Source organism: Rana temporaria, chromosome 2 (assembly GCF_905171775.1).
Source record: "Rana temporaria chromosome 2, aRanTem1.1, whole genome shotgun sequence".
In the NCBI taxonomy this organism is placed as follows: domain Eukaryota; kingdom Metazoa; phylum Chordata; class Amphibia; order Anura; family Ranidae; genus Rana; species Rana temporaria.
The window spans coordinates 123888221-123913793 of NC_053490.1; the positions used below are offsets into that span (position 1 = coordinate 123888221).

At 44.6% G+C, this 25573-nt stretch overlaps 1 protein-coding gene across 3 annotated transcripts in view; it reads left to right on the top strand.

Annotated features, from left to right (window-relative positions):
• The window catches only part of ARHGAP9 (Rho GTPase activating protein 9), a 203521-nt gene that overhangs the window by 110981 nt on the left and 66967 nt on the right, over nt 1-25573 (top strand). For all 3 annotated transcript variants that reach the window (XM_040340918.1, XM_040340919.1, XM_040340920.1), the window contains 3 exons: nt 13563-13712; nt 20095-20214; nt 24137-24198. In XM_040340918.1, the coding sequence (XP_040196852.1) occupies nt 13563-13712; nt 20095-20214; nt 24137-24198 (332 nt within the window). The remainder of the gene's footprint in view (nt 1-13562; nt 13713-20094; nt 20215-24136; nt 24199-25573) is intronic.

Genomic DNA, 25573 nt, shown 5'->3' on the forward strand with positions numbered 1-25573 from the left:
GCTCTGGCCTCTATGGGAATGAGGAATATGGCAAATATTGCGCTTATTCCAATCCCCGCTAGACAAAACAAACATTTAGGCGCCAATGCAGGGCAAAATTTTAGAGATACTCAAAACTCAGTTTGACCTTAGAGCATGTCAGATGGACGATTAATTTGCAGTGATCACCTTTTTTTTTGGCTATGGAAATTATAGTTATGTACTGTGGAATTACATAGTTGTAAAAAAAATGTACCTTTTGCTATATCCCTAAAAAATATATAAAAAATAAATGTTTTCCTCAGATTAGGCTGATATGTATTCTTCTACCTAATTTTAGTAAAAAAAATCGCAACAAGCGTTTATTGATTGATTTGTGCAAAAGTTATAGCGTCTACAAAATAGGGGATAGTTTTATGACATTGTTATTATTATTATTTTTTTTTACTAGTAATGGCGGCGATCAGCGTTTTTTATCGTGACTGCAACATTATGGCAGACATATCGGACACTTTTGACGATATTTTGGGACCATTCACATTTATACAGCGATCAGTGCTATAAAAATGCACTGATTACTGTATAAATGTGACTGGCAGTGAAGGGTTTAACCACTAGGGGGCTAGGAAGGGGTTGAGTGTGTCCTAGGGAGTGATTCTAACTGTTAGGGGGCGTGGCTACGAGTGACACGTCACTGATCACTGCTCCCGATGAGAGGAAGCAGACGATCAGTGATCTGTCATTTGGAATAACAGGGAGATGTTGTGTTTACACTAACATCTCCCCGTTCTTCAGCTCCGTGACACAATAGCGGGACACCGGCAGACATCAAATCCGCAGGTCCCGTGGGCACAATCACGGCGACACGTGCGCAACCACACAGCGGCAAATTTAAAGGGTCGTACATGTACGCCCACTTGCCTGTCGGTGCCATTCTGTCAACGTATATGTTTGTACGGCGGTTGGCAAGTGGTTAGGCGATTGGAAGAGCTTTGAATTACTTTTACAGTATTGTTGTTCAAAAGTAGCACTGTACCTTTTACATGGTTATTTACATAGTTGGTAAGGTTGAATGAAGACACTGGTCCATCCAGTTCAACGTGTGTTTGTGTTCGTGTGTGCATGTGTTCTGCCAGTGACAAACACTGTGTATTCCTGGCTAACTACAAATAGTCGAACAAGTAGCATGCTAACATAATGGTGTAGCATGATTGTGGTAGCTGTGAAATTGTATTTCTTAGCATCAAATCACCAGCAACTGTAGAGATTACATTGCTAGCTATAAATTACTGTTAATCGCTGGCATTACAAAATTGTAGCATTGGGAAATCGCTGTTACAAAACTGTCCCTCTGACATTGCCCTTAGGCCCCATACACACGAGAGAATTTATCCGCGGATACGGTCCAGCGGACCGTTTCCACGGATAAATCCTCTCAAAGATTTCTGCAGATTTCTATGCGATGGAGTGTACTCACCATCGCATTGAAATCCGCGCGGAAATCCTCTGGCGATGACGTGTCGCGCCGTCGCCGCGATTATGATGCGGCGACGGGCGCGACGCTGTCATATAAGGAATTTATGCGTCAAATCATTACGACGCGTGCAGGGAATCCCTTTGGACGGATGGATCCGGTGAGTCTGTACAGACGAGCGGATCCATCCGTGGGATCCGATTCCAGCGGATAGATATTCTGTGCATGTCGACAAATATCTATCTGCTGAAATTCGGAAATATCCGCAGATAAATATCCGCCGGAGTGTACACACCATAGAATCTATCCGCTGAAACCCATTCGATGGGATTTATCTGCGGATAGATTCTATGGTGTGTACGGGGCCTTACAGTAAGAACTCATAACCTTTTCCCAAAACATATGTAAAGTATCCCACAAAAGTACGCCCCTGACATTTTTGCAAATATTTTATTATATATTTTCATGTGACAACACTGACACTTTGCTACAATGTAAAGTAGTGAGTGTACAGCTTGTATAACAGTGTAAATCTGCTGTCCCCTCAAAATAACTCAACACACAGCTATTCATGTTTAAACCGCTGGCAACAAAAGTGAAGTGAAAATGTCCAAATTGGGCCCAAAGTGTCAAATTTTGTGTGGCCACCATTATTTTACAGCACGGCCTTTACCCTCTTGGGCATGGAGTTCACCAGAGCTTCACAGGTTGCCACTGGAGTCCTCTTCTACTGCTCCATGATGACATCACAGAGCTGGTGGATGTTAGAGACCTTACGCTCCTCCTCCTTCCATTTGAGGATGCCCCAGAGAAGCTCAATAGGGTTTAGGTCTGGAGAAATGCTTGGCCAGTCCATCACCTTTACCCTCTGCTTCTTTAGCAAGGCAGCAGTCGTCTTGGAGGTGTGTTTGGGGTCGTTAACATGTTTGAATACTGCCCTGCGGCCCAGTCTCTGAAGGGAGGGGATCATGCCCTGCTTCACTATGTCACAGTACATGTTGGCATTCATGGTTCCCTCAATGAACTGTAGCTCCCCAGTGGCGGCAACACTCATGCAGCCCCAGACCATGACACTCCCACCACCATGCTTGACTGTAGGCAAGACACACCTGTCTTTGTACTCCTCATCTGGTTGCCGCCACACACTTGACACCATCTGAATCAAATAAGTTTATCTTGGCCTTATCAGACCACAGGACATGGTTCCAGTAATCCATGTCCTTAGCCACTTGTCGTCAGCAAACTGTTTGCGGGCTTTCTTGTGCATCATCTTTAGAGGAGGCTTCCTTCAAGGACGGCAGCCATGCAGACAGTGGCAGTGCATTCATTAAGCGCCACCTCATTTCTCACACCACCACCCTTAATGACTAAGGGATAGATTCATGCATTGCATGAATCTATCCATGGCTGCCACTGCCACCCCCTATTTCGGCGTCCGGCCCCTTTTCAGATGCCAGGTGCCTGAATTACAGCGGCAGGGGTGTTTATTTGAAGCACCTGATTAGAGCCATAGGCTTCAAAAAAGGTGGACTAGGAGCACAGAGCATTATGCTCTGAGCCCACCCAGGTGTGTTAGAAAAGCAAATTAATATTTGCTTTTCTAACACTGAACCGCCTCTCCTCCAATCAGGAAGCGTGGGTCTAATACTGGTCACCTGATTGGCTGAAGGCAGAGGTGATCCTATTGGCCATTTAGCGTAAGGTAAGAAGCGACGCAGGGAAGCATGGAGGACCCGCTGCTCATCCCACACAGCTCGCCACTGTCACTTGCTGCCTGTCCCGCCACCAAGATGGGGTAAGTGCCGGGCAGACAGCGGGTGGGCAGGGGTCACAGTGGCTGCCTTTGATGAGGCACAAGTGGCTGCATATGATGGGACCAAGTGACTGCATATGATGGGGCACAAGTGGCTTCATTTGATGGGGCACATGTGGCTGCATTTGATGGGTTAGAATGGCTGCAATTGATGGCACAGTAGCTGCATTTGATGGGACACAAGTGGCTGCATTTGATGGGGCACAGTGGCTGCATTTGATGGCACAGTTGCTGCATTTGATGGCACAGTGGCTGCATTTGATGGGCACAATGGCTGCAATTGATGTCACAGGGGCTGCATTTGATGGGGCACAGTGAGGCTGCAATTGATGTTTTTTTTTCAGTATTTTTCAATTTGTTTGCGCCCCCCCAAAAGAAATGTTGACCATCAGCCGCCACTGCATGCAGACCAATTTGATGCAGTGTGCAGTGTATGGTCTGAGCACTGACATGCTGACCCCCTACCCCTTCAACCTCTGCAGCAATTCTGGCAGCACTCATATGTCTATTTCCCAAAGTCAACCTCTGGATATGATGCTGAGCACGTGCACTCAACTTCTGTGGTCGACCATGGTGAGGCCTGTTCTGAGTGGAACTTGTCCTGTTACACCGCTATATGGTCCTGGCCACCATGCTGCAGCTCAGTTTCAGGGTCTTGTCAATCTTCTTATAGCCTAGGCCATCTTTATGTAGAGCAACAATTATTTTTTTCAGATCCTCAGAGAGTTCTTTGCCATGAGGTGCCATGTTGAACCTCCAGTGACCAGTATGAGAGAGTGAGAGCGATAACACCAAATTTAACACACCTGAGACCTTGTAACACTAACGAGTCAAATGACACTGGGGATGGAAAATGGCTAATTGGGCCCAATTTGAACATTTTTAGGTAGGGGTGTACATACTTTTGTTGCCAGTGGTTTTCACATTAATGGCTGTGTTGAGTTATTTTGAGGGGACAACAAATTTACACTGTTATACAAGCTGCACACTCACTACTTTACATTGTAGCAAAGTGTTATTTCTTCAATGTTGTCACATGAAAACATATAATAAGATGTTTACAAAAATGTGAGGGGTGTACTCACTTTTGTGGGATACTATATAGCTGTTTTTTTTATTTTTGGGCAGAGTAGGGAAGAGTTCAAACCCCTATTTGGGGTACTTTTCGCTGTCTTTGTCCCACGGAGGGAAATTTTATTTCATTTCCGAACTGAAATTAACCTCATCTCTTGCTCTGGCGACAACGGACACCAGGACAAACAGAGGGGGTTAGTCTATCCTTTATCCAAAACTAGAAAACAGATTTGACTTTAAACAACAGGTTTACTTTAATGCAGACCTCTGTGAGCACATGGACTTACCTTTCTTTCCTTCCCCTGCCACTTCATTCACCAGCCATGCAATGCAAAGCCCTCTGCAAGCTACAAGTTGCCTAAATCATAACTCACACAGAGCATTGGATTTTCATGTGATATCGTTAAATGGTTGCAACTGGAGCTATGTATGGTAAATCACACATAGCTCTCAAGGATCACTTACTTGGAGGGACTTTCCTTCTTTAGGGACCAAATCTTTCCTTCCTTTGTCCTTCTTGTCTCCACTGCTATCCCTGTGTTTGTTTTTATTTAGAAGACCACTATAAAAATAGTACTATTTAAATATCATTATACTAATTCTCATACTATACTAAAGCCTAGTACACACTGGTTGAATGTCGGGCGACATCGGTCAGTTCAAAAGAAACCATCTGACATTCAGCCCGTGTGTATGGCAGCCGGTCTGACACGGCCAGCTTCTGTCGATAGCTTTTGATGGAAAACGGCCTACCGACCGACTCCCGATTAGCACTCTCAGCCAATAGTGTTCTGGCGGGGGGCCGCCCCCCTGTCAAAACACAATAGCACAGCAAGGGAGATCGTTGTACTAACATTGAATTGTTAGTACATCAGCTTTGAGTTTGTTTTTTTTAACCTGCTGTAGTGTGTACTAGGCTTAAGGCTTTCATCCAACCTCTGAAAGTAGAACTAAACCCTCCTATCTTTTACAGATGAAAATTGCACCATTTAGATCTGCAGTTGTTATGATGCTGCGCATGTTATCAGCTATGACATGTGAGGTTATGGAAGTTAAGTTGAGAGCTTACATAAGCACATTGACATCACCAATCTAAACCATTTGATTTTAAGTCAAGCGGAAGGCATTTTACAAAAACTTGCAAGCATGTAGGCTTATTATCTCAGAAGAGACATGTAATAAAATATACCTACAGCCAGGGGCGGACTGACCATTCGGGCTCTCGGGCACTGCCCGAGGGCCCCATGCCACTAGGGGGCACCATTAGGGTTGCCAGCCTCAGTAAAACCAGGGGCATTATTGAAAAAATCTGTGTTTTAAAAAAAATCCCAAGATTATAGCTGCTCCGCCTCTCTAGTACCTTTTCAGTGTGTGTATGTGTATTCTGTGTGTATTTACTGTGTGTGTATTTACTGTGTGTGTATACTGTGTATGTATACTGTATGTGTGGCCCCATAATCTATTGCCTGGGGGCCCCATAATCTCCTAGTGCCCGGGGGCCCCATAATCTCCTATTGCCCGGGGGCCCCATAATCTCCTATTTCCCGGGGGCCCCATAATCTCCTATTGCTCAGGGGCCCCAAGAGTTGTCAGTCTGCCCCTGCCTACAGCATGTAAACTGAGTTGCCCATGTGCAGCACATTTTACATCGTCGGCACGGTTCCTGTGTGCCAGGATAACTGACTCCTGTGCATACACAGGAGTTATATAAAAGAAATGGCTCTAAGGTCCCCAGACCAAGAAGCCAAATACAAGGGGGTTTTTTTTGGGCCATGGTTGGACTATCGCGGTACTATTAGCAAGGTATGAAAATTAGAAGGAACAGGTGAATAATAACAAACAGTTTATTGAATTACAAAATCAATAAAAAACATCATTAGACAATAGAGAATTAAAAATACAATAAATGACCAACATAACACCAGTGTGGTAATCCCAGAAGGGGGAGAAGAACAGTGGGCTGAAAGTCGTATCGAACATCTTTACTAGTTTCGCGGCTAGAGCCGCTTCATCAGAAGAAAGTCTAAAAGCCCCCGTGCGAAAGGCGGAGAGGGCTGTTGCCACCTCATGGGGTCCCAGATGGCGACGGAAGGGCACTGGTATGGACGATTTGGACCTTGAATGCAAGGTTTGTGTAACAACAGGTAAGGGGCCTCCGGGAAGGAGAGCCCTGGTTAAGGGTTTCTCGAAGGAGCCAAACTGACCTCCACTGACGGGTGTCCAAGATAATGGAACCCGGGAGGAGGGGACCACAGGGGATCCCATGGTGGCGTCAGGGTAGTGACGTTCACCAAAGGCACTGTGAGACAGGTAAGGCCACAGAGGGTCCGATGGCCGATGGACTTCGGACCCTCTGTGGCCTTACCTCCCGTGTGTACGGGGCCTTAGGCGGGCCATAGACAGTGCAATTTTCTCTGGTTGCAGGAATGAACATAGTGATAATCCCAAGTTGATCCTTAGATGGCAGCTTCCTTGGCTGTACAGAATAAGAGGGTTTAGTTCCACCTTAAATCAGTGGGTTTGATTTCCCTTCAATGATTGTTTTTGTTAAATTGAAAAGCCAATATAAAGGAAACATAGTGATGAAAATCACCAATTATTTTTTCTGTAAAATGCTTCCCTACATACAGAAATAGCAAAGTGGCTAAACTGTACAGCACGCTGGATACAATGGTAGAGCATGATCTTTGTATTATTGTCTCTTTGTACAGCGGTATTTTGTTTATGTATATACAGTATCTTATTTACCTGACAACATACTTTCAAACGTAATAGAAATTTCACTTATTACTATTCAAGGCCAGAATGTAAGAGAAAACACTTGGCGGGAAAATATCTTAAATTCTACTCCCTGTCTGCAAACTTGACAGTGATTACTTAATGCTTAAGTACAGGCTTGGAATTTTAACCTGGGGATTTCCAATGCACTTGTGCAATACACGACTTACCAGTTACGGCTGATTTTTGTTAGACTGTTGTTGAAGGAGTATTCAGTCACTGAAAAAGTTCACTGCTTGTCACATTTATCATGGCAATGCCCCAGTGTCCTTACTGACAGCTCATTAATGTCTCTGGATTTGCCACGCATTCTGTAGATGAGCTGTAGCATGATAACCTTGTTAGCATAATCTAACTGGGGTGTTTAAAGCGGGAGTTTACCCGAATTTCTTTTTTTAACATTAGATTGATGCTCATTTTGTCAAGGGGAATCGAGTAGTTTTTTTAAAAACGAAGCAGTACTTACCGTTTTAGAGAGCGATCTTCTCCGCCACTTCTGGGTATGGTCTTCGAGACTGGGCGTTCCTATTTGATTGACAGTCTTCCGACAGGCTTCCGACGGTCGCATACATTGCGTCACGAGTAGCCGAAAGAAGCCGAACGTCGGTGCGGCTCTATACGGCGCCTGCGCACCGACATTCGGCTACTTTTGGAAAATCGTGACGCGATAGATACGACCGTCGGAAGCCTGTCGGAAGACTGTCAATCAAATAGGAACGCCCAGTCCCGTAGCCCATACCCGGAAGCGGCGGAGAAGATGTATCTCTAAAACAGTAAGTACGGCTTTGATTTTAAAAAAAATACCCGATTCCCCTTGACAAAATGAGCATGAATCTAATGTTAAAAATTAACATTTCCGGGTGAACCTCCACTTTAACTACAGTTAGAGCAGTTCTATGCTAAAATGCCTATAAAAATTGTGTTAAATAAATCCAGATCCACGGCATTAACTGGCTTTTTCAGGAAGGCAAAAAGTAAATGAAAATGGTCATAGCCTATAGCAAAGAATAATCACTGATAATAATTAGTGATCTCACTTCAGTAATCTGAGATCTGACAGTCCATCAGTTTATACTTGAAATAGTGATCTGTTCCTAGACAAAAGTTCCCAGGGTGCTTTGTTTCATACAGCATGCCATTGCTTAGAAAAAATAGAAGTTCCATTGATCCTGTAAAAAGGCTGACTTTTTTGTGTGTAATATTCTCAGTAAGAACTTGCTGTCAAGTTTCCCAACATGATGTGAACACTGGCACACATGACGTGTTTTATATGGTTTAATAGCTAGCTTTGGACCTAGAGCATATAATATGCTGTATGTCAGGGGTGCCCAACATTTTGAAGCGTGAGGGCCACTTAAGCGACTTGGTAACTGGTTGAGGGCCACAATGAGCGGAGAAGGCAGGTGACAGATCCATGTCCCCTCTGCATATTCAGAGCGGACATGGACACATGGACACATGGACATGGACACAGCCATTCTGCTAGGGCAACCAAATGTTTCCCATGAATACCCCCTCAAGTCTAATTACCATAAATAATATACCCTTTGAAATGTTCAATTAGGTTAACAGGCCACTTCACACACCTAGGTAGTCTTGCATAAGATTAACACATCAAAGGGTATTCAGCTGTCCCTTATGTTAGAATTCAGTTGGCTTGGACAATTCAACTGAATTCCTGGTTAATATGGTAATGTAATACAATATCTTACATAACTTGGCCAACATATTACAACAGGTAGGTGGGTGGGTGTAAACAGACACAAGTTCGTTTACATCTGCCACTCCATAAATGTGAATGGAGAGTCCAATTGGGTCAGACTGATTGTGTGAAAGGGGCTTTAGGCTGCTTTCACACTGATGCGCTGTGGTTTACCCACAACTCAGGTGCAGCGCAGCGCACCTGTGGCTTTCCTGGGGGTTAGCTGCACTCTACCACCACTGCAGAACAGATATGACCATAAATACACTGTGATTTTGGTAATAAACTTACTTTTAATAACAGTCTTCCATTCAAGTATCATCAGCTGTTGCTGTCCCAGACAGAGTGCATTTGGTATCACTCCACCTGTGACAGGAGTTGCCACTGTACAGGAAACATTGGCCTATGTGGCTCTGCTCCGCAGCTGCTTGCTTCCTCTACCGCCGGCTTCATTCACAACACTGATTCTCTGGAATGGCAGGTCAGCAACCCATGATCTGTGGTTTCCAACCCACCATCCAAGAGCACAAGGTTGTGGGCCACATCAGAGGGCTCCACGGGCCACCAGTGGCCCCTGGGCCACTGGTTGGGCACCCCTGATGTATGTCATAAAAACGTCATCAATGTATCTGATTCTTTTCCACAGTCATTCAAATGCTATAGTTGGAAATCCCAAGTAGATCTCATATTGTGCTTCAGGAGGAGCTGCAGTCACTCCTGTGTAAAATGAAGCTTCACTATTAAGTACTATGTAGCAGCAGTATTTTAACATTGTATTTACCGTATTTATTGGGGTATAGCGCGCTCCCGCGTATAGCGCGCACCCCTAAAGTTGGCCAGAAATTCCTCTTCGTCGGGTCCGGCGTCCTTCTGCGGCATCCTCCTTGCTCGTTTCCCGCTTTCCCGTGCCGAGTTTGAATACTGCGCCGGCATATACCGAGCGCAGTACACTCGGGCAGGCTCGGCTACTGTCGCGCTCACGTCCTGTATGTCCAGGACGTGAGCGCGGGAGGAGCCAAGACTGCCCGACTATACACGAGTGTACTGCGCTCGGTATATGCCGGCGCAGTATTCAAACTCGGCGCGGGAAAGCATATATCGCGCACCCACGATTTTGCCCTGATTTTCAGGGCAAAAAAGTGAGCGGTATACGCCGATAAATACGGTAATTAAATTCATGAGTATCAAAGAGATGTTCTTGGATCTGCAAAGGATGTCAGTTAAAGAAATCTTACAAATAAAAAAAAAAAACTTTTTATAAAATAATACATTTTCATATTTAACTTCTTATTAAAGCTCAACTCCAGGAACCTCATACCTTTTAGATATGTAAATAGCACAGAGAGTAACCAGTGGGATTATAGCGGTGCCAAAAAACAGAAACGTTCAAGAGTGCATTTTGTAAAATTTCACTAGTTTATGTAATCCTTAGGTGACCATAATCAGTTGTATTTAATTTCTGCTTCCCCTTCTCCTCTAAGCTATTGTTTTTTGGCTGATTTACTTTTTAATTTATATTTTTCAAAACATTTGAAAAACCTTCTCTAACTTAAATGCAAACTTAAAGGGACAAATCACATCACTGAAACAAAATCCTTTTTTTAGCTACAGTTGTATTAGGTGTATAACAATATAGATTGCATACAATATTAAGTGATTTTTGCAAGATAGTAAGTGAACATATTTGAATTATTCTGTAATTAGTTATTTTAAGAAGTGACAAAGGTATTGTTGGATCAATAGGCCTGGAGCAAAAAAAATCTCTGGTCCACTTTACAAGTGGTTAAATACCAACCCTTTCCCTGTATATTTTGTGTCCTCCCACTGTTCAGTTTGGTTACATGAAAGGAAAAGAAACACCCAGTATTACTGGGTATGGAGAGCGTGTGACCTCTAGTTCTGGGTGTCTGAGTTACCAATTACTAGGCCCTAGTGCTTTCACATGGGGGTGGGTTGAGAAGCCTTAAGCCCTGTACACACGATCGGATATTTGATGGAATCTAATCCGATGGATTTTTTCGTCGGATATCCGATGAAGCTGACTTTCATCAGTCTTGCCTACACACCATTGGTCAAAAATCCGACTGTGTCCAAACGCGATAACGTAAAACACTACGACATGCTGAGAAAAAGTCCAATGCTTCCAAGCATTCTGAGCATGCGTTGATTTTTGACCGATGGACTTCCACACAGACGATCGTTTTTTTCTATCGTTTTTTTCTCCATAGGAAAAATTTAAAACATGTTCTATTTTTTTTCACCGATGGAAAACAAATCGACGGGGCCCACACACGATTGGTTTGACCGATTAAAACAGTCCATCGGTCTGTTTTCATTGGACAAACTGATCTTGTGTACAGGGCTTCAGACCTATGTAAGATTAAGCATTACATTGATCTCTCTGTTCTTGCTCTAGCAGGCTAATGGCGGGGTCAGGGAACAAAGAGAAGGTGTCACAAGTTGAAGTAGAATTATAGGCAAAACTTTTTTTCCCCCATATTGGATAGAGCAAGGAAGGGGAATAACCATTGTGAGATTTTTTCACCATCTGGGTACCATTGGGGAGATTTCCCTTCACTTCCTGTCACAAAAAATAAACAGGAAGTAAGAGGAAATCCCTGCAAATTAAGGGAATTCCTTGCGGACCCTCAGGTTATCAGAACTAGCATCCCCACTGCAATATTTCCCCTCTAGTACTTGGCTGGGGACAACCCAAAATTTGTGATTTTTTTTTTACTTTCATTTTCAATGATAATGGTAAACAGGACAAATACAGAGGGTGAATCTCCTTAACGGGGGGCAAAGACAGCAACAAAAACTGACCCTTTGCACTCTATCCAAAACTGTAATAAAAAGTTTTGCATTCACTTTGTTTAATTGTTTCAAGATACAAAATGTGATTGTGTGTCGGATACTGGGTTGAAATTTTTTGGACACTGCAGTTGCTCAGTACTGTTTATGAAGCACTAGGACAACAGCATGTCAGAGCCCTCTGACATACTCTAAAGTGGTGGAACATGTGCACGTTGGGTGAAAAAGTTATTTTCAGTGTTCAAATTTCTGCAGAAACAATCAGGCGCCCTCATTTCTTTTTTACAAAGTATTATGTATCAATGCCTTAGTTTCCTTTTAGCCAGATTCAGGTAGCTTTACGCCGCCGTATCAGTAGATACGCCAACGTAACTCTGAATCTACGCCGTCCTAAATTTAAGCGTATTCTGGAAACCAGATACGCTTAAATTAGGCTAAGATACGAGCGGCGTAAGTCTCCTACGCCGTCGTATCTTAGGGTGCAATTTTTCCGCTGGCCGCTAGGTGGCGCTTCCATTGAGTTTGGCGTAGAATATTGTAACAGGAGTGACTTTTGGGCACAGACTGAGCCAGGAGATGGGGTGGCAAGTGAATCATAATTCATGTATTACATGAGATGGGACATTAATAATAATTCATGATTGCAGGATGTCTTGAGATATTGCAAGTTGTTGGTTAATTGTGACCCAACCAGTCAATAGTGACTCATTTCTATGATTAGCCCTGGCTAGTGACATGCTAATTGAGTCTGCTTCTGAAAGACCTCTCATTGTGTGATGCTGCTTTGTGTGAATTCTATTGATATAAGATGTGTAATGGAACTTGCCAAGCTGTATGCGGAGACAGAACGTCTGTCTAGGGATGTGGATTGAGAAGAGATCATTGTGTGATGGTGTTTTGTTTGATTTCTGTTAATGAAGGAATGTGCAGTGATTAGGTCATGATAATTATAGCCCGGCGCCGAGATGTCTAGAATGTTTAGCAATTTGCCATCTGAAGGTGTATTGAAGCCCCCCAGGGTGTGGGTGGAGAGTTTGATTGTTCATGTGCCTTGAAAACTGTATAAAAGCTGAGAGTGAACCATTAAAGTTGTCTTCATTTTGGAACAAGTACAGAGCTGCGTGTCTCGTCTTGATTCTGGGGAAATGGGATGGATCGGGTCCTGTTGGTTGGAGTGTCGATAAGCTGTCTTGGATGGGATGGAAGGTCGTAAACGGTGGTGACCGTTACAAATATGTAAATGACTAGATACGCCGATTCACAAACGTATGTGCGCCCATCGCAATTAGTTACACCGTTTACGTTAGAGATACGCCGGCGTAAAGATAAAGTTGCTCCCTAGGTGGCGCATCCCATGCAAGGTATGGACGTCGGAACAGGCCTATCTTTTTACGTTGTTTGCATAAGTCGTACGCGAATAGGGCTGTGCGTAAATTACGTTCACGTCACAGGCATTGAGCCGACGTATCTTAGGGCGTAAATACGACGTTATACTGAGCATGCGCGCGCATTCGCCGTTCGTTCGGTCATGCATCTACATGGGGTCAAGCCTCATTTAAATACAACACGCCCCCTACAGCCTACTTTGAATTACGCGCGCTTACGCCGGCCCATTTACGCTACGCCGCCGTAACTTAGGAGGCAAGTGCTTTGTGAATACAGCACATGCCTCTCTAAGTTGCGGCGGCGTAGCGTAAATACGGTACGCTACGCCCGCGCAACGTAGATCGGCCGTACCTGAATCTAGGCCTTAGTTTGCATTGTCTGAGTCTCTGTATTTTATCAACTTTTTTGTGTTCTTTACTGTAATCACGAGAACAAAGTGGTTTAGCTTGTTTTCCATCATCAAGTCAAATTCAAGGATATTATCAGGTTGGCATAAAATGATATATGTGTCTATGGTCACATTTTCTTTATCTTACTGATTTCAGATCACAGAGTCATATGAAGAGCAGAACACGTCATCTATCAGCAGCTTGTCTTCTTCCTGCAGCAGTTTGAACAGCCCAAGCTGTGATGCTCACTTCCCAAAACTTAGCTACACCAGGTCTATGATCCTCTCCAATTCACAGAGACCCAAGGTAAACTTGAAAATTATTTTTATAATACAAGGCACATTAAAGGTTGTAATCCAAAGCACTCGCATATCAAAATGAGTTTCCCCATAGAAGTCAATGGAAACAAAGATAATTTGTTCCACATTGACTTCTATGGCATGCAATACTGCATGTGGCCAGATGTGGGGGGCGCTGGAGAGACTCGGAAATACTCGGAGATCGCTTGGCTGCACCCGGAAACCCTTGGAAAGGCTCGGAAACACTCAGGGAACAGAGTATTTCTGAGTATTTCCGAATGGCTCTGAGTGTCACAGGCGCCCCCGCACCTCTGGCCAAATGTGGTACTGCACACTGCCAAGGCTTGAATCCTGCTCGTTTTGCGAGACAACACTCACAAACCGAGTCAGGATTTAAAAAAAAAATTGCGAAACGCTCGTTAACCGTATTACTTGCAATCCGAGATTCCACTGTAATTACAAATATTCTTACATATTAAAATATATTGTCACCTGTTCTTTAAAAATCACATGGACTTATTAACCTCTTCCATACAGGGCTTTTATACACACCTCCATACCGGGCCTATTCTGGCACTTCTCTCCTACATGTACAAATCATCATTTTTTTGCTAGAAAATTACGCAGAACCCCCAAACATTATATATGTTTTTTTAGCAGACACCCTAGGAAATAAAACGACGGTCATTGAAACCTTTTATTCTGCACGGTATTTGCGCAATAATTTTTCAAACGCCTTTTTTTTGGAAAAAAATTGTTTCATGAATTCAAAAAATAACAAAACAGTAAAGTTAGCCCAATTTTTTTGTAAAATATGAAAGATTATGTTACACCGAGTAAATAGATACCTAACATGTCACGCTTTAAAATTGCGCACACTCGTGGAATGGCGCCAAACTTCGTTACTTAAAAATCTCCATAGGCAAAGCTTTGAAAATTTTTACAGGTTACCAGTTTAGATTTACAGAGGAGATCTAGTGCTAGAATTGTTGCTGGCACTCTAGCGCACGCGGCGATACCTCACATATGTGGTTTAAACGGCATTTACATATGTCGGCGGGACTTGCGTGTGCGTTCGCTTCTGCGCGCAAGCTACTGGGGACAGGGGCATTAAAAAAAAATGTATTTCTTTTTTTTTTTTTTACATATTTATTTCTTTTTTTACACTTTTTTGTTTTCTTTTTTTTTTTTTTTATTATCACTTTTATTCCTATTACAAGGAATGTAAACATCCCTTGTAATAGGAATCTGTGTGACAGGTACTCTTTATGGAGAGATGCGGGGTCAATAAGACCGCACATCTCTCCTCCAGGCCTGAAAGCATGAGATCGTGAAAAAAAATTCACAGATCTCATGTTTACCGTTGCTTAGCAGCCGCAATCGCGGTTTTGTTTACTTACGGGGACCCGGGCGTGACGTCATCACATCGCGCCCGGGTCCTCCGACGGTCATAGAGATGACTGGTGACCACCTGGTCACCAGTCATCTCTATGCTTCCTGCGAGCGCCGGACGATTCGTTCTCCGGGCCCCCGATGGCACGGGAGAGCCCGGAGAAGCACCGGATGGCGGCGGGAGGGGGGGATGTCCCCTCCCGCCGCCTGTAAGAACGATCTAGCGGCGGAACCGCCGCTATGATCGTTCTTACGTTGTGCAGAATCGCCGGCACAAGAGAAGGATATCTGAATGATGCCTCTAGCTGCAGGCATCATTCAGATATCCCCCCCACAAAGCCCAGGACGTCATATGATGTCCACTCTGAACGGCAGAGGTTCTTTGTGGACGTCATTTTACTATGGGCCGGTAGGGAAGTGGTTAAAAGCTGCATTTGTTACTCCTATGTCAGATCATATAGAATGTTTAAAGTTTCTGACCATTACTTGCAGCTTGACTGTAGTCAACTCAGCTCTTCAGCTCCATTAAACATCTAAAACCCTCTTATTATGCAGATGACACTTGCCCAGCATGGTTGCTTAAGGATAACATCAACACAGTCATCGATGAGATTCTGATCATGGTTAACCTCTCTTTGACAACTGGAGAGTTTCCAGTTAACTGGAAACATGCCCTGGTCACACCAATCTTGAAAAAAAGCACGCTGGATGCCAAAGTTATGTCCAACTACCACCCCATTTCAGGACTATGCTTTCTGGCTAAGCTGGTGGAACATGAGGCTCTTATGCAACTTCAAGCACATTGTGAATTACAAAATCTCTTTCACGATGCTCAATCGGGGTTTAGGCCCAAAAGAGGGATCGAGCTATCCATCCTGGCCACTAGAGAAAGGCTGCTGGAGTCGAGAGACGCGGGGGGGTCGGCGGCCTTGGTACTGCTTGACCTCTCAGCGGCTTTCGATACTGTCAGCCACAAGATCCTCCTGGCTCGGCTGCAGGACGAGTTCTATATTACAGGCGTACCCCTTACTTGGATACGCAATTTCCTGACAGGCAGAACATTCCAAGTAATATTGGGCTCATTTAGGTCAGCGAGGATGCCCCTTCTCTGCGGGGTCCCTCAGGGCTCGGCAATTTCGCCGTGGCTGTTTAATTGCTATGTGAGGCACGTGGTAGATATCATCTTTTCATGGGGATTGGCCACTCAGGTATACGCTGACAACATACAAATTGTGGCCAGTGATGCTCTCAACCCCACGGCAGCCCACCTTCTTTCCTGCTGCCTCTCATCTATCCAGACATGGATGAAGGACAATCGTTTGGCCCTGAACGTATCCAAAACTGAGGTACTTCTTACAGGTCCAACACAAATTTTAAACCTGCTTGCAGAGTGGCCCGTATCAATGGGCCCGTGCCCCACTCCATCCAGCCAAGTAGGAAACCTGGGTGTCATATTTGACAATAAACTTTCATGGATTCCACAGGTGAGGAATTGTACCAAGAATGCCCTCTACTATCTTCGGATGCTGCGACGGGTAAAACATCTGCTCTCCCAAACACACAGAAATACACTAGTACAGGCCTTAGTCATCTCACGTCTTGACTTTTGCAATGTGGTATACCTTGGACTCCCTATTAAATGGCTCTCCAAGCTGCAGCTGGTGCAGAACCAGGCAGCTAGGTTGATTACGGGGACCTCAAGATGGGACCATATATCACCCGTTCTCAGACTACTTCATTGGCTCCCATGCGCAAGGAGGATTGAATTCAAGGCTTTGTGTGTTATGTTCAGGGCCTTCAAACAACATGGCCCACTGTTCATAAATAACATGGCCATACATTACCACCCCCCCCCCCCAGGGCACTGAGATCGGCCGATCAGGACTTTGCTGTCATCCCTCTAGTAAGGTTGATTTCATTCGGTGGCCGATCCTTCAGAGCCAGAGCCGCCTCGCTTTGGAACCTTCTCCCGTTGCCTTTGAGGAAGTCCACTGTTCTTATTACCTTCAAAAAGGCTCTGAAAACCTTCCTCTTTGGGGCAAGTTGATTATGACCACGCCTAATTAAACTGACCTGGCCCCTCCTCCCCTTACCCTATGTCCCCCTCACTCCAAACCCCCTTGCTACCATTTGTTTTTATTGTTGATATTTTATATGGTTTCTCTTTTCTTTTATGTACACGAGCCATCAGTTCGTCTACGAAGTCTTTTTTCTTTTTCTCTTGGATTGCTTTTTGGTCCAGAATAGACCAGCGGACCTCCTTCCAGCGCTTAGACACACCCTTCAGGGTGTATGTGGCGCTGTAAAGAAATATTAAAATCAATCAATCAATCAATCTGACCATCTCTTGTTGCATGTCTGCAGTCTGTGCCAGCTTTCTGTAACATTACATTTGCTGTACATTGTGTGTGGCCCTTTAGTGATGTTAGTCACCCTCAAGGCCCCTAAATCAACAAAGGCCAGCCATACACGGCTCGAATCTTACCCCGCCTGGCGTCTAGCAACCAGTGACGTCACATTCGCAGAGTCTCAGAGCGAGGCCCGAGAGGAGCAAGGCCTTTACCCAGTGCTGCCCTGCAATCCGAGTTCACCCACCTCCTCTCCTTCTCTGGCCATGGCAGCAGTACCCAGAGAGAGCACCCAGAGCGTCTTCACTGTGTCTCCTCCTGACTTCTCCAGTCTTCAGTGACCTCCCGGCGGGCGGCTGCATTCTGCAGCGCTGGCTGGCTTAGATTCACAGCTTGACTGCCCGTCCCAACTCTTGCAGCGAATTGTCCGACTTCTACTCCTCCCGCCCATGGCCTGAGCTGCCCGACTGCCTAAGGGGGGCCCCCTAGCCTGGACTAGGGAACAAAGCCCGGCGCTCAACTGCTCACCGTACCAGTCCAGATTAGAAGGTGAGCAAATGGAACATTATTGGAGCAGGTCAGGTGACAAGTTGGGGTCCCTGAATGGCAGTTTGGAACTGTGGTCACCCTAGCAGAGCCAGGTTGCAGCTCTGTGTCTGAATGGAGCTTTGACTTGGCTCGGGTGCCCCCATAGCAAGCTGCTTGCTATGGGACACTCGACAGGAGGGAGGGGCCAGGAGCACAAAAGAGGGACCCGAGAAGAGGAGGATCTGGGATGCTCTGCAGCAGAGCAGGCAGGTTTAACAAGTTTATTATTTTTGTTGGGAAAAAAAAACTTTACACTTTAAACAAATCCTACTACTTCTCTACAGCTGAGAAAACCCATACACACAGGCCTTAAAACGGCAAAAAAAGTCCCATTATGGTGATCTTATTGATAATGCCGACAACAGTGCTTCGGCACTTTTTAAAATAGTTAAAACCTTATTCTCCTCTATGCAGAGCCAGGTGAATATACCTTATTCGCAAGCTCTTTGCGATAATTTACTCAACACTTTTGTTACTAAAGTAGCTGACATACGCTTAGGCATAGGACATCCAACTCCCTTGGAATATTCCCAACTCTCGACCGACCCCCTGTCACTCTCAGGGTCTGACCCACATAAATCAATCACTCCTGGGCCATGCCCCCCAAGCTTAATTCTTCAGCGCTCTATTCTCTGTCGTCCTTTAGTAAGGTTAGCCGGGAACATCTTCTGAAATCCATGGCAAAAATTAAGGCCTCCTACTTCCATGGTGACATCTGCCCAGCCTGGCTCATGAAGAAGAATGCAGAGCTGGTTGTGAACGATCTCCTGATACTTGTCAATCTTTCCCTAACTCATGGCATGTTTCCGGCTCGCTGGAAGCACGCCATTATTACACCAATTTTAAAAAAGCCCAACTTGGACCCTGGCTGTCTTTCCAACTACAGACCCATTTCTGCTATAGGTTTCCTGGCCAAACTGGTGGAATACGAAATTTTTCTCCAACTTCAATATCTGAATTCCTTGATAACGCGATATGCCCCTGCACTATCTGAATTCCTTGATAACGCGATATGCCCCTGCACTTAACAGCTGGTCTTGTCATTTGTCCATCTGCCCGTTTGCTTACCTTTGGGGGCAGATGCTTTACTGTGAGAGCCACGGCTCTATGGAATAGTCTCCCTGCTTCCATTCGGTCACTCCCTTCTATTATGGCCTTTCGTAAAAGACTAAAAACTTGGCTTTTTGAGAAAAAGCATGCCGAGTTATGTTAGTTCTCCCTGTTGTTCCCTGTCGATCTGTTTCTTAGTTTTTTCTGTCTTCCTCTTTTTTTCTTTCTATTTCTTTCACTCCCTGATTAGATTTGCCTATATCTAGCTATGCTTCATGCGCTTAGACACTGCCCTGACGTGCTAGTATTTGGCGCAGTATAAATCCATTAAATCAATCAATCAATCAATCAAATGTATACAGCTTATTTGAGCTTTTAGAAAGAAGGGGGAGGACACCTGAAGTTACACTCTGGTAAGGAGGGCTGAAAACTGATTGAAGGGAATGGACACACTCCCTTCACACAGCACACAGGAATGGAGCTGAGGCTTTCAATCACAGGATGTCTGCTGAAGCTCATTCCCCGTCACTTTTTTTCTTGGTGTCAAGAAAAGTTGTCAGAAATGACTCCTGCAGGTAACAGAGGAATGTGGCAGACAGAAATTATACTTAGTGCTCTGGATTAAGACAAGTCCACACTATAGAGGGATTCACTTTGTTCTTATTTCTTGTCAGAGGTTTACAACCTCTTTAAATAGTGGATGCGTATGGATTCTTTTTTGAGAATAGGAATATTGTTTGTTTTCACATTAATGTGGCCTTATTATATATTATGCAAGCACTAATCATGATATTGTTGGTAAATGCAGGCAATCGGTCTAGTGTAACATTTCAATTGGCCCTAAAATATCTTCTGTCCTGTGTTACTAGTCTCACCAAGGTCACCATCCGGTTGTACTTATATCCAAATAGCTGCATTGCTTAACCTCTCTTTAAAAGCAAACAAATAGCAGAAAGATTGATGAAATACTAACCAATGACGTGTTTGAGAGATGGCTTATTTGTTTTACAGCCACACCACAGGAGGAATCTCTCACATCATTTACCTGTAGTTGAAAGTTATGAAAATAATACGAATATAAATGCTGACCTGAATAAGCTGCCTCTGGTCACAGTCTTGGATATGCCTCATGTAAGTTATTTTTCTGTTACATTTAAAACAATATGTAGTGTTGTATAAATTCACATGGGGTTGTCAATGTGTTCGCACCTCAAAAGATATAGTAAATTCCCATCAGTATTGTGAATGTGACTGTTGATAATTCCACCAAATCTGGCCCTGTGCTCAGTCTTCTACATTTAAGCCCTATACACACGGCCGGGTATCTCGTCAGGAAAAAAACGTTGGTTTTCCTAACGAGATTCCTGGCAAGCTTTCCTTGCTCGCCGAGTGTACACACGGCCATTCAAAAGAACCGCAGTTCTTTTGAATGACAAGAACGCGGTGACGTCATCGACTACGATGTCGAATGACGATTTGCCAGGGGTCACCGAATCATGGGCTGTTCCTGAAGCCTGCGTTGCTCTCCCAGTCTTTTTGCGGCCGCCCAGCAGGGCTGTCCCTGGAGCCCACGGCCACCCACTCAGCCTCTTCGCAGCCGCCCATTCAGTTCAAAGCATGGCTAGGGGCAGAGTTTAGAGGTCAACTGATGGGTGAGGAATATGAAGTGGGAGGGGCTGGAGGAGACCCTATCTCCTGATTTTGGCATAAAAGTCACTGCTACGAGACACCAAAAAGTCGGAGACACAGTGAAGCCGGAGACAGTGAGAGGGGGAGGAACAAAAAAAAGGGGGAAAAATAATAAGAAAGATGGCTAGAGAGAGGGATGGGGAAAAAAAACAAGATATTAGCATAAAGAGAAATAAAAGGGAAAGAAAGGAGAACAAAGATAAAGAGTGGTACATCCTAAAATGTACCATAAGGGGTTTTAATACCGTACGAGTGGAAGGGTCTCAGGGAGCGCTAAATGTCCGTGGGTTAGGGGCGCAACAACCCACGCTACGAAAATAATTATACTGTTAGGGGTCCCCACAGCTTGGGAAATTTTATCAAGGGGTCACGGCACTAGAAAGGTTGAGAACCACTGGTTTAGGCCGATACGTATTCTTCTACATATTTTTGGTAAAAAAAAAAACGCAATAAGCGTTTATTGATTGGTTTGCGCAAAAGTTATAGCATCTACAAAATAGGGGGTAGTTTTATGGCATTTTTTCGTAATATTTTTTTTACTAGTAATGAGCGATTTTTATTGTGACTGCGACATTATAGCGGACACATTGGACACTTTTGGCACTATTTTGGAACCTTTCACATTCATACAGCGATCAGTGCTATAAAAATGCACTGATTACTGTGTAAATGTGACGGGCAGTGAAGGGATTAACCACTAGGGGGCTAGGAAGGGGTTAAGTGTGTCTTAGGGAGTGATTCTAACTGTTAGGGAGCGTGGCTACGAGTGACACGTCACTGATCGCTGCTCCCGATGAGAGGGAGCAGACGATCAGTGGCCTGTCACTAGGAAGAACGGGGAGATGTTGTGTTTACACTGACATCTCCACGTTCTTCAGCTCTGTGATCCGATCATGGGACCCTGGCGGATATCGAGTCCGCGGGTTCCACAGGCACGATCACCGAACACACAGCGGCAAATTTAAAGGGACGTGCATGTACACCCATTTGTCATTCTGCCAACGTAAATGTTCGTGTGGCAAGCAGTTAAAACTATATTGATGCTCTTGAAACGATGTTTATGGATTACTCCATCCTTTGTGGATTAGAGCCTACATTTTGGAGTGAGTCTGGAGGAATTTGTGCTCATTCAGCCATAGGAGCTTGCTTGCATTTGTGGGATCAGGTACTGATGTTGGACTAGAAGACTTTTCTTAAAATTGGCGTTCCGATTCATTCAAAAGGTATTTAGTAGGGTTGAGGTCAGGACATGCCACTTCAGTTCCTCCACACTAAACTCATGAATCCTATCTTTATGAACCTGGTTTTGTGCACGGGGCACAGTGATACTGGAGCAACATAGGGCTTTCTCCAAACTGTAGCCACAAGATTGGAAGTTCACAAATGTCTAAAATGTCTTTGTGTGCTGTAGCTTAATAGTACCATTCACTGGAAACACCAGAACATAATTATTTAGATGGTTATTCACATCATTTTTGGCCATATAGTGGGAGGGATAGTCAGGTGTCTATACTGTATAATGCATCTGATGATTTGATCTCATTGAGCTTTCCCATAGGGGGTCATCATTTTTCTTAGATTTTTTCCGATACTGCTCACCCAACAGCTCAACTCCACATGGTAGACTGGTGGACCTGAAATAAAACAGACATCTAGTTAATGAAGAAGTTCAGCTACTGCACCTGTCTGTGTGATGGGCACAAAGACCATGCAGGAGCACTGAGCCTGTGATTTTCTCAGGTCAGCGTTACTGAACTGCACTGAGAATGGAGTATCTAGTATGGACACTCCAACCTCAGTGTTGCCCCCCACTATTCATGTGACAAATTCATAGACACATTTCTGACATGTACTGTACATGAATTTGTTGGCTGTAATAACATTTGTTTGACCTTTTTTTATGTAGCGCAGACCCTCTGGCTGGTCCCGCTACCATGTTTCCCCAAAAATAAAACTGGGTCTTATATTAATTTTGGCAACAAAAGACACAGTAGGGCTTATTTTCGGGGTAGGTCTTACCATGTAATGTGCTGTCTTTTCTCCCCCTCTCTCTCCCTGCCTGACAGGAATCCCCAGTGTAAATGGAGTTAAAATGTTTGTAAAATCCTATAATCCATTCTATTACAGTAGTATATAATGTATAATGTGTGTGTTTCTGTAATATAATTGTGCCAAATACCTTCGTTCAGCGCTTCTGTCACCCGCTCTCTTCCCCGCAATTATATTACAGAAACACACACATTGTACATTATATACTACTGTAATAGTATGGATTATAGGATGTTACAAACATTTTAAACTAGGGCTTATTTTTGGGGTAGGGCTTATATTGCAGCCCTCCTGGAAAATAACGCTAGGTCTTATTTTCGGGGTAGGTCTTATTTTCGGGGAAACACGGTATGCTGTCCTAGATCCACTTTTCCCCACAGTGTAAGAGCAGCCAGGCATACTGTAGCATCCACTCTTCTGGCTCAAAAAGTAGTCCAAGGTTTGCTTTTTTTCTAAATGTATCACAGTGTAAGTTGATTAGGGCATAGAGAGCTGTGAGATATTCCAGAATGTCAAACTGTAGTAAGAGAGCGCTCTCTCCTAGCAGCTACTTCTTCTTGAAAAGTTCCTTAGGAACAACGCTTGGGAAATGGACAGCGCTGGGGCACCAAAGCTCAGTCTCAGTGCAATGGGGGGGGGGGGGGGCTTACCAAACAGCATTTACCCAGATCCTGCTGTCAGGTATGTATGCAAGTCCTTTGGTGCCTGCGTACCTCTCTCAGAGTCAGACAGGTGCTTAGTGGATTTGCCAGGCTGGATCTTAGGTGAAATCCCCTTATTTGGCTTGTACTCTCTTTTTCTGCAGGTAGGGCAGGGTAGTTTGGGCCTTGCTGGCTCCTGGTGAAAGTGTAGGGTAGCCTGGGAGGGCGGCAGCTTTCCAGACTGGGTGCTTCTCTTACGAGATAAGGACCTTGAATGAAGCACCCCCAGACTATTTATGTTCTTTCCAGTCACCTTCAGAGTGTGCCCCTTACGGGATTTGCTGGGACCTCATGAATATTCAAACTGCCCCTCAGCCTGCTCCACTGCTATGTTCTGGATCTTTCTTTGAAGCAAGGAGCAGAAATCAATTGGGCAGCCTTTGGGACTCTGATAAGCCCAGAGCAATCAGCAACAGGGCCACTGATTACAGAGGAGCGCAAAAAGAAGGAAGGTGGTTGCTCAATAATTCCACTGACTGAATTTTGTATCCTGCTTGAAGTTTCGTTTTTTATTATATTTTATTTGCAAGAATGAATGGCACCAGACATAGTAAAAGATAGCTATTTTTCGTTATTGGATGTTAAGTTGTTTTAACATGCTTGTTTTATTTAAGGAGGTGGAAAAGGCAGGACAGTTAAACAAGACGAAAATAGCAGAAGGTGGAAGAAAACTAAAGTAAGCATGTCTTTTCTTCTATACATAGAACACCTCTCTCACAAAATGCAGGTACTTCCTGTTATGGGATCTATCAAGTAACCCAACCTGAGTGTAACCCGCAGGAGCTACCCAAATGCATTGTTTACTGCATGAGTTGTCATTTCAAAAATGACAGTTGTTTATGATACACAGTGCTGTAAGCTAAATGTCTGCTCTGCTCCTTCTCTGTGACCAGCCCACTCCTTTTTGTATTTAAATGACTTTTAGGCCCCGTACACACGATAGAATCCATCCGCAGATAAATCCCAGCAAATGGGTTTCTGCGGATAGATCCTATGGTGTGTACACGCCAGCGGATCTGTTTCCGCGGAGAAATCTCCTCTGGGATGGATTCCAGCAGATCGGATATTTGTTGTGCTGCACAACATATCCATCTGCTGGAATCCATTCCAACGGATGGATCCGCTCGTCTGTACAGACTTACCGGATCCATTCGTCCAAAGGGATTCCCCGCACGCGTCGTAATGATTTGACGCATGCGTGGAATTCCTTATATGACAGCGTCGCGCCCGTCGCCGCGTCATAATTGCGGCGACGGCGCGACACGTCATCGGCAGAGGATTTCCGCGCGGATTTCAATGCGATGGTGTGTACACTCCATCCCATCGAAATCAGCGGAAATCTTTGAGAGGATTTATCCGTGGAAACGGTCCGCTGGACCGTATCTGCGGATAAATCCTCTCGTGTGTATGGGGCCTAAGAGTCTGTTCCAATGCAGTATACCAGTGGGATTCTGCAGCTGTTGAAATAAATCAAGGGTTTGATTCTCAAAACAAAGACACTGCTATTCTACTGTTTACATTTCCTAATGACAGAAACCATATTGTGATGTGCTGTTTCCCATTTATGCATACTTAGTAGAAAGTGTCATTCAGCATCACTCTTCAATCCTTTCTAATCCTATAGTTGTTGTCAGGCCCGGATTTGCTCCCTTTGCCGCCCCAAGGTCGAGTCCTTCAATGCCGCCCCCCCCCCCCCCCACTAGGGTGACCACGTGTCCCGGATTGCCCGGGACTGTCCCTTAATTAATGCTTGTGTCCCGTGTCCCGGACACACTCATTACGGGACAATACAGAGTCCCGGAATTGGCCTGGGCAGATCTAATGCCCCCTAAAATAGCCTTTGTACACATCATCTCTGTCTCAGCCTGTGGTGGACCCCTAGCTGACAGAGAGTGAGACCCCTATTCACCACTGGCTCAGTGCCCAAACTGGTTGCTACCGGGCTGCCTCCCGCTTGGCGTGTAGCAACCAGTGACGTCAGAGCAGGAGAGAGGCAGAGACCTATCACAGCGGAGGAGAGTTTAACTTCCTCCTCCGCGCCTTCTGTTCAG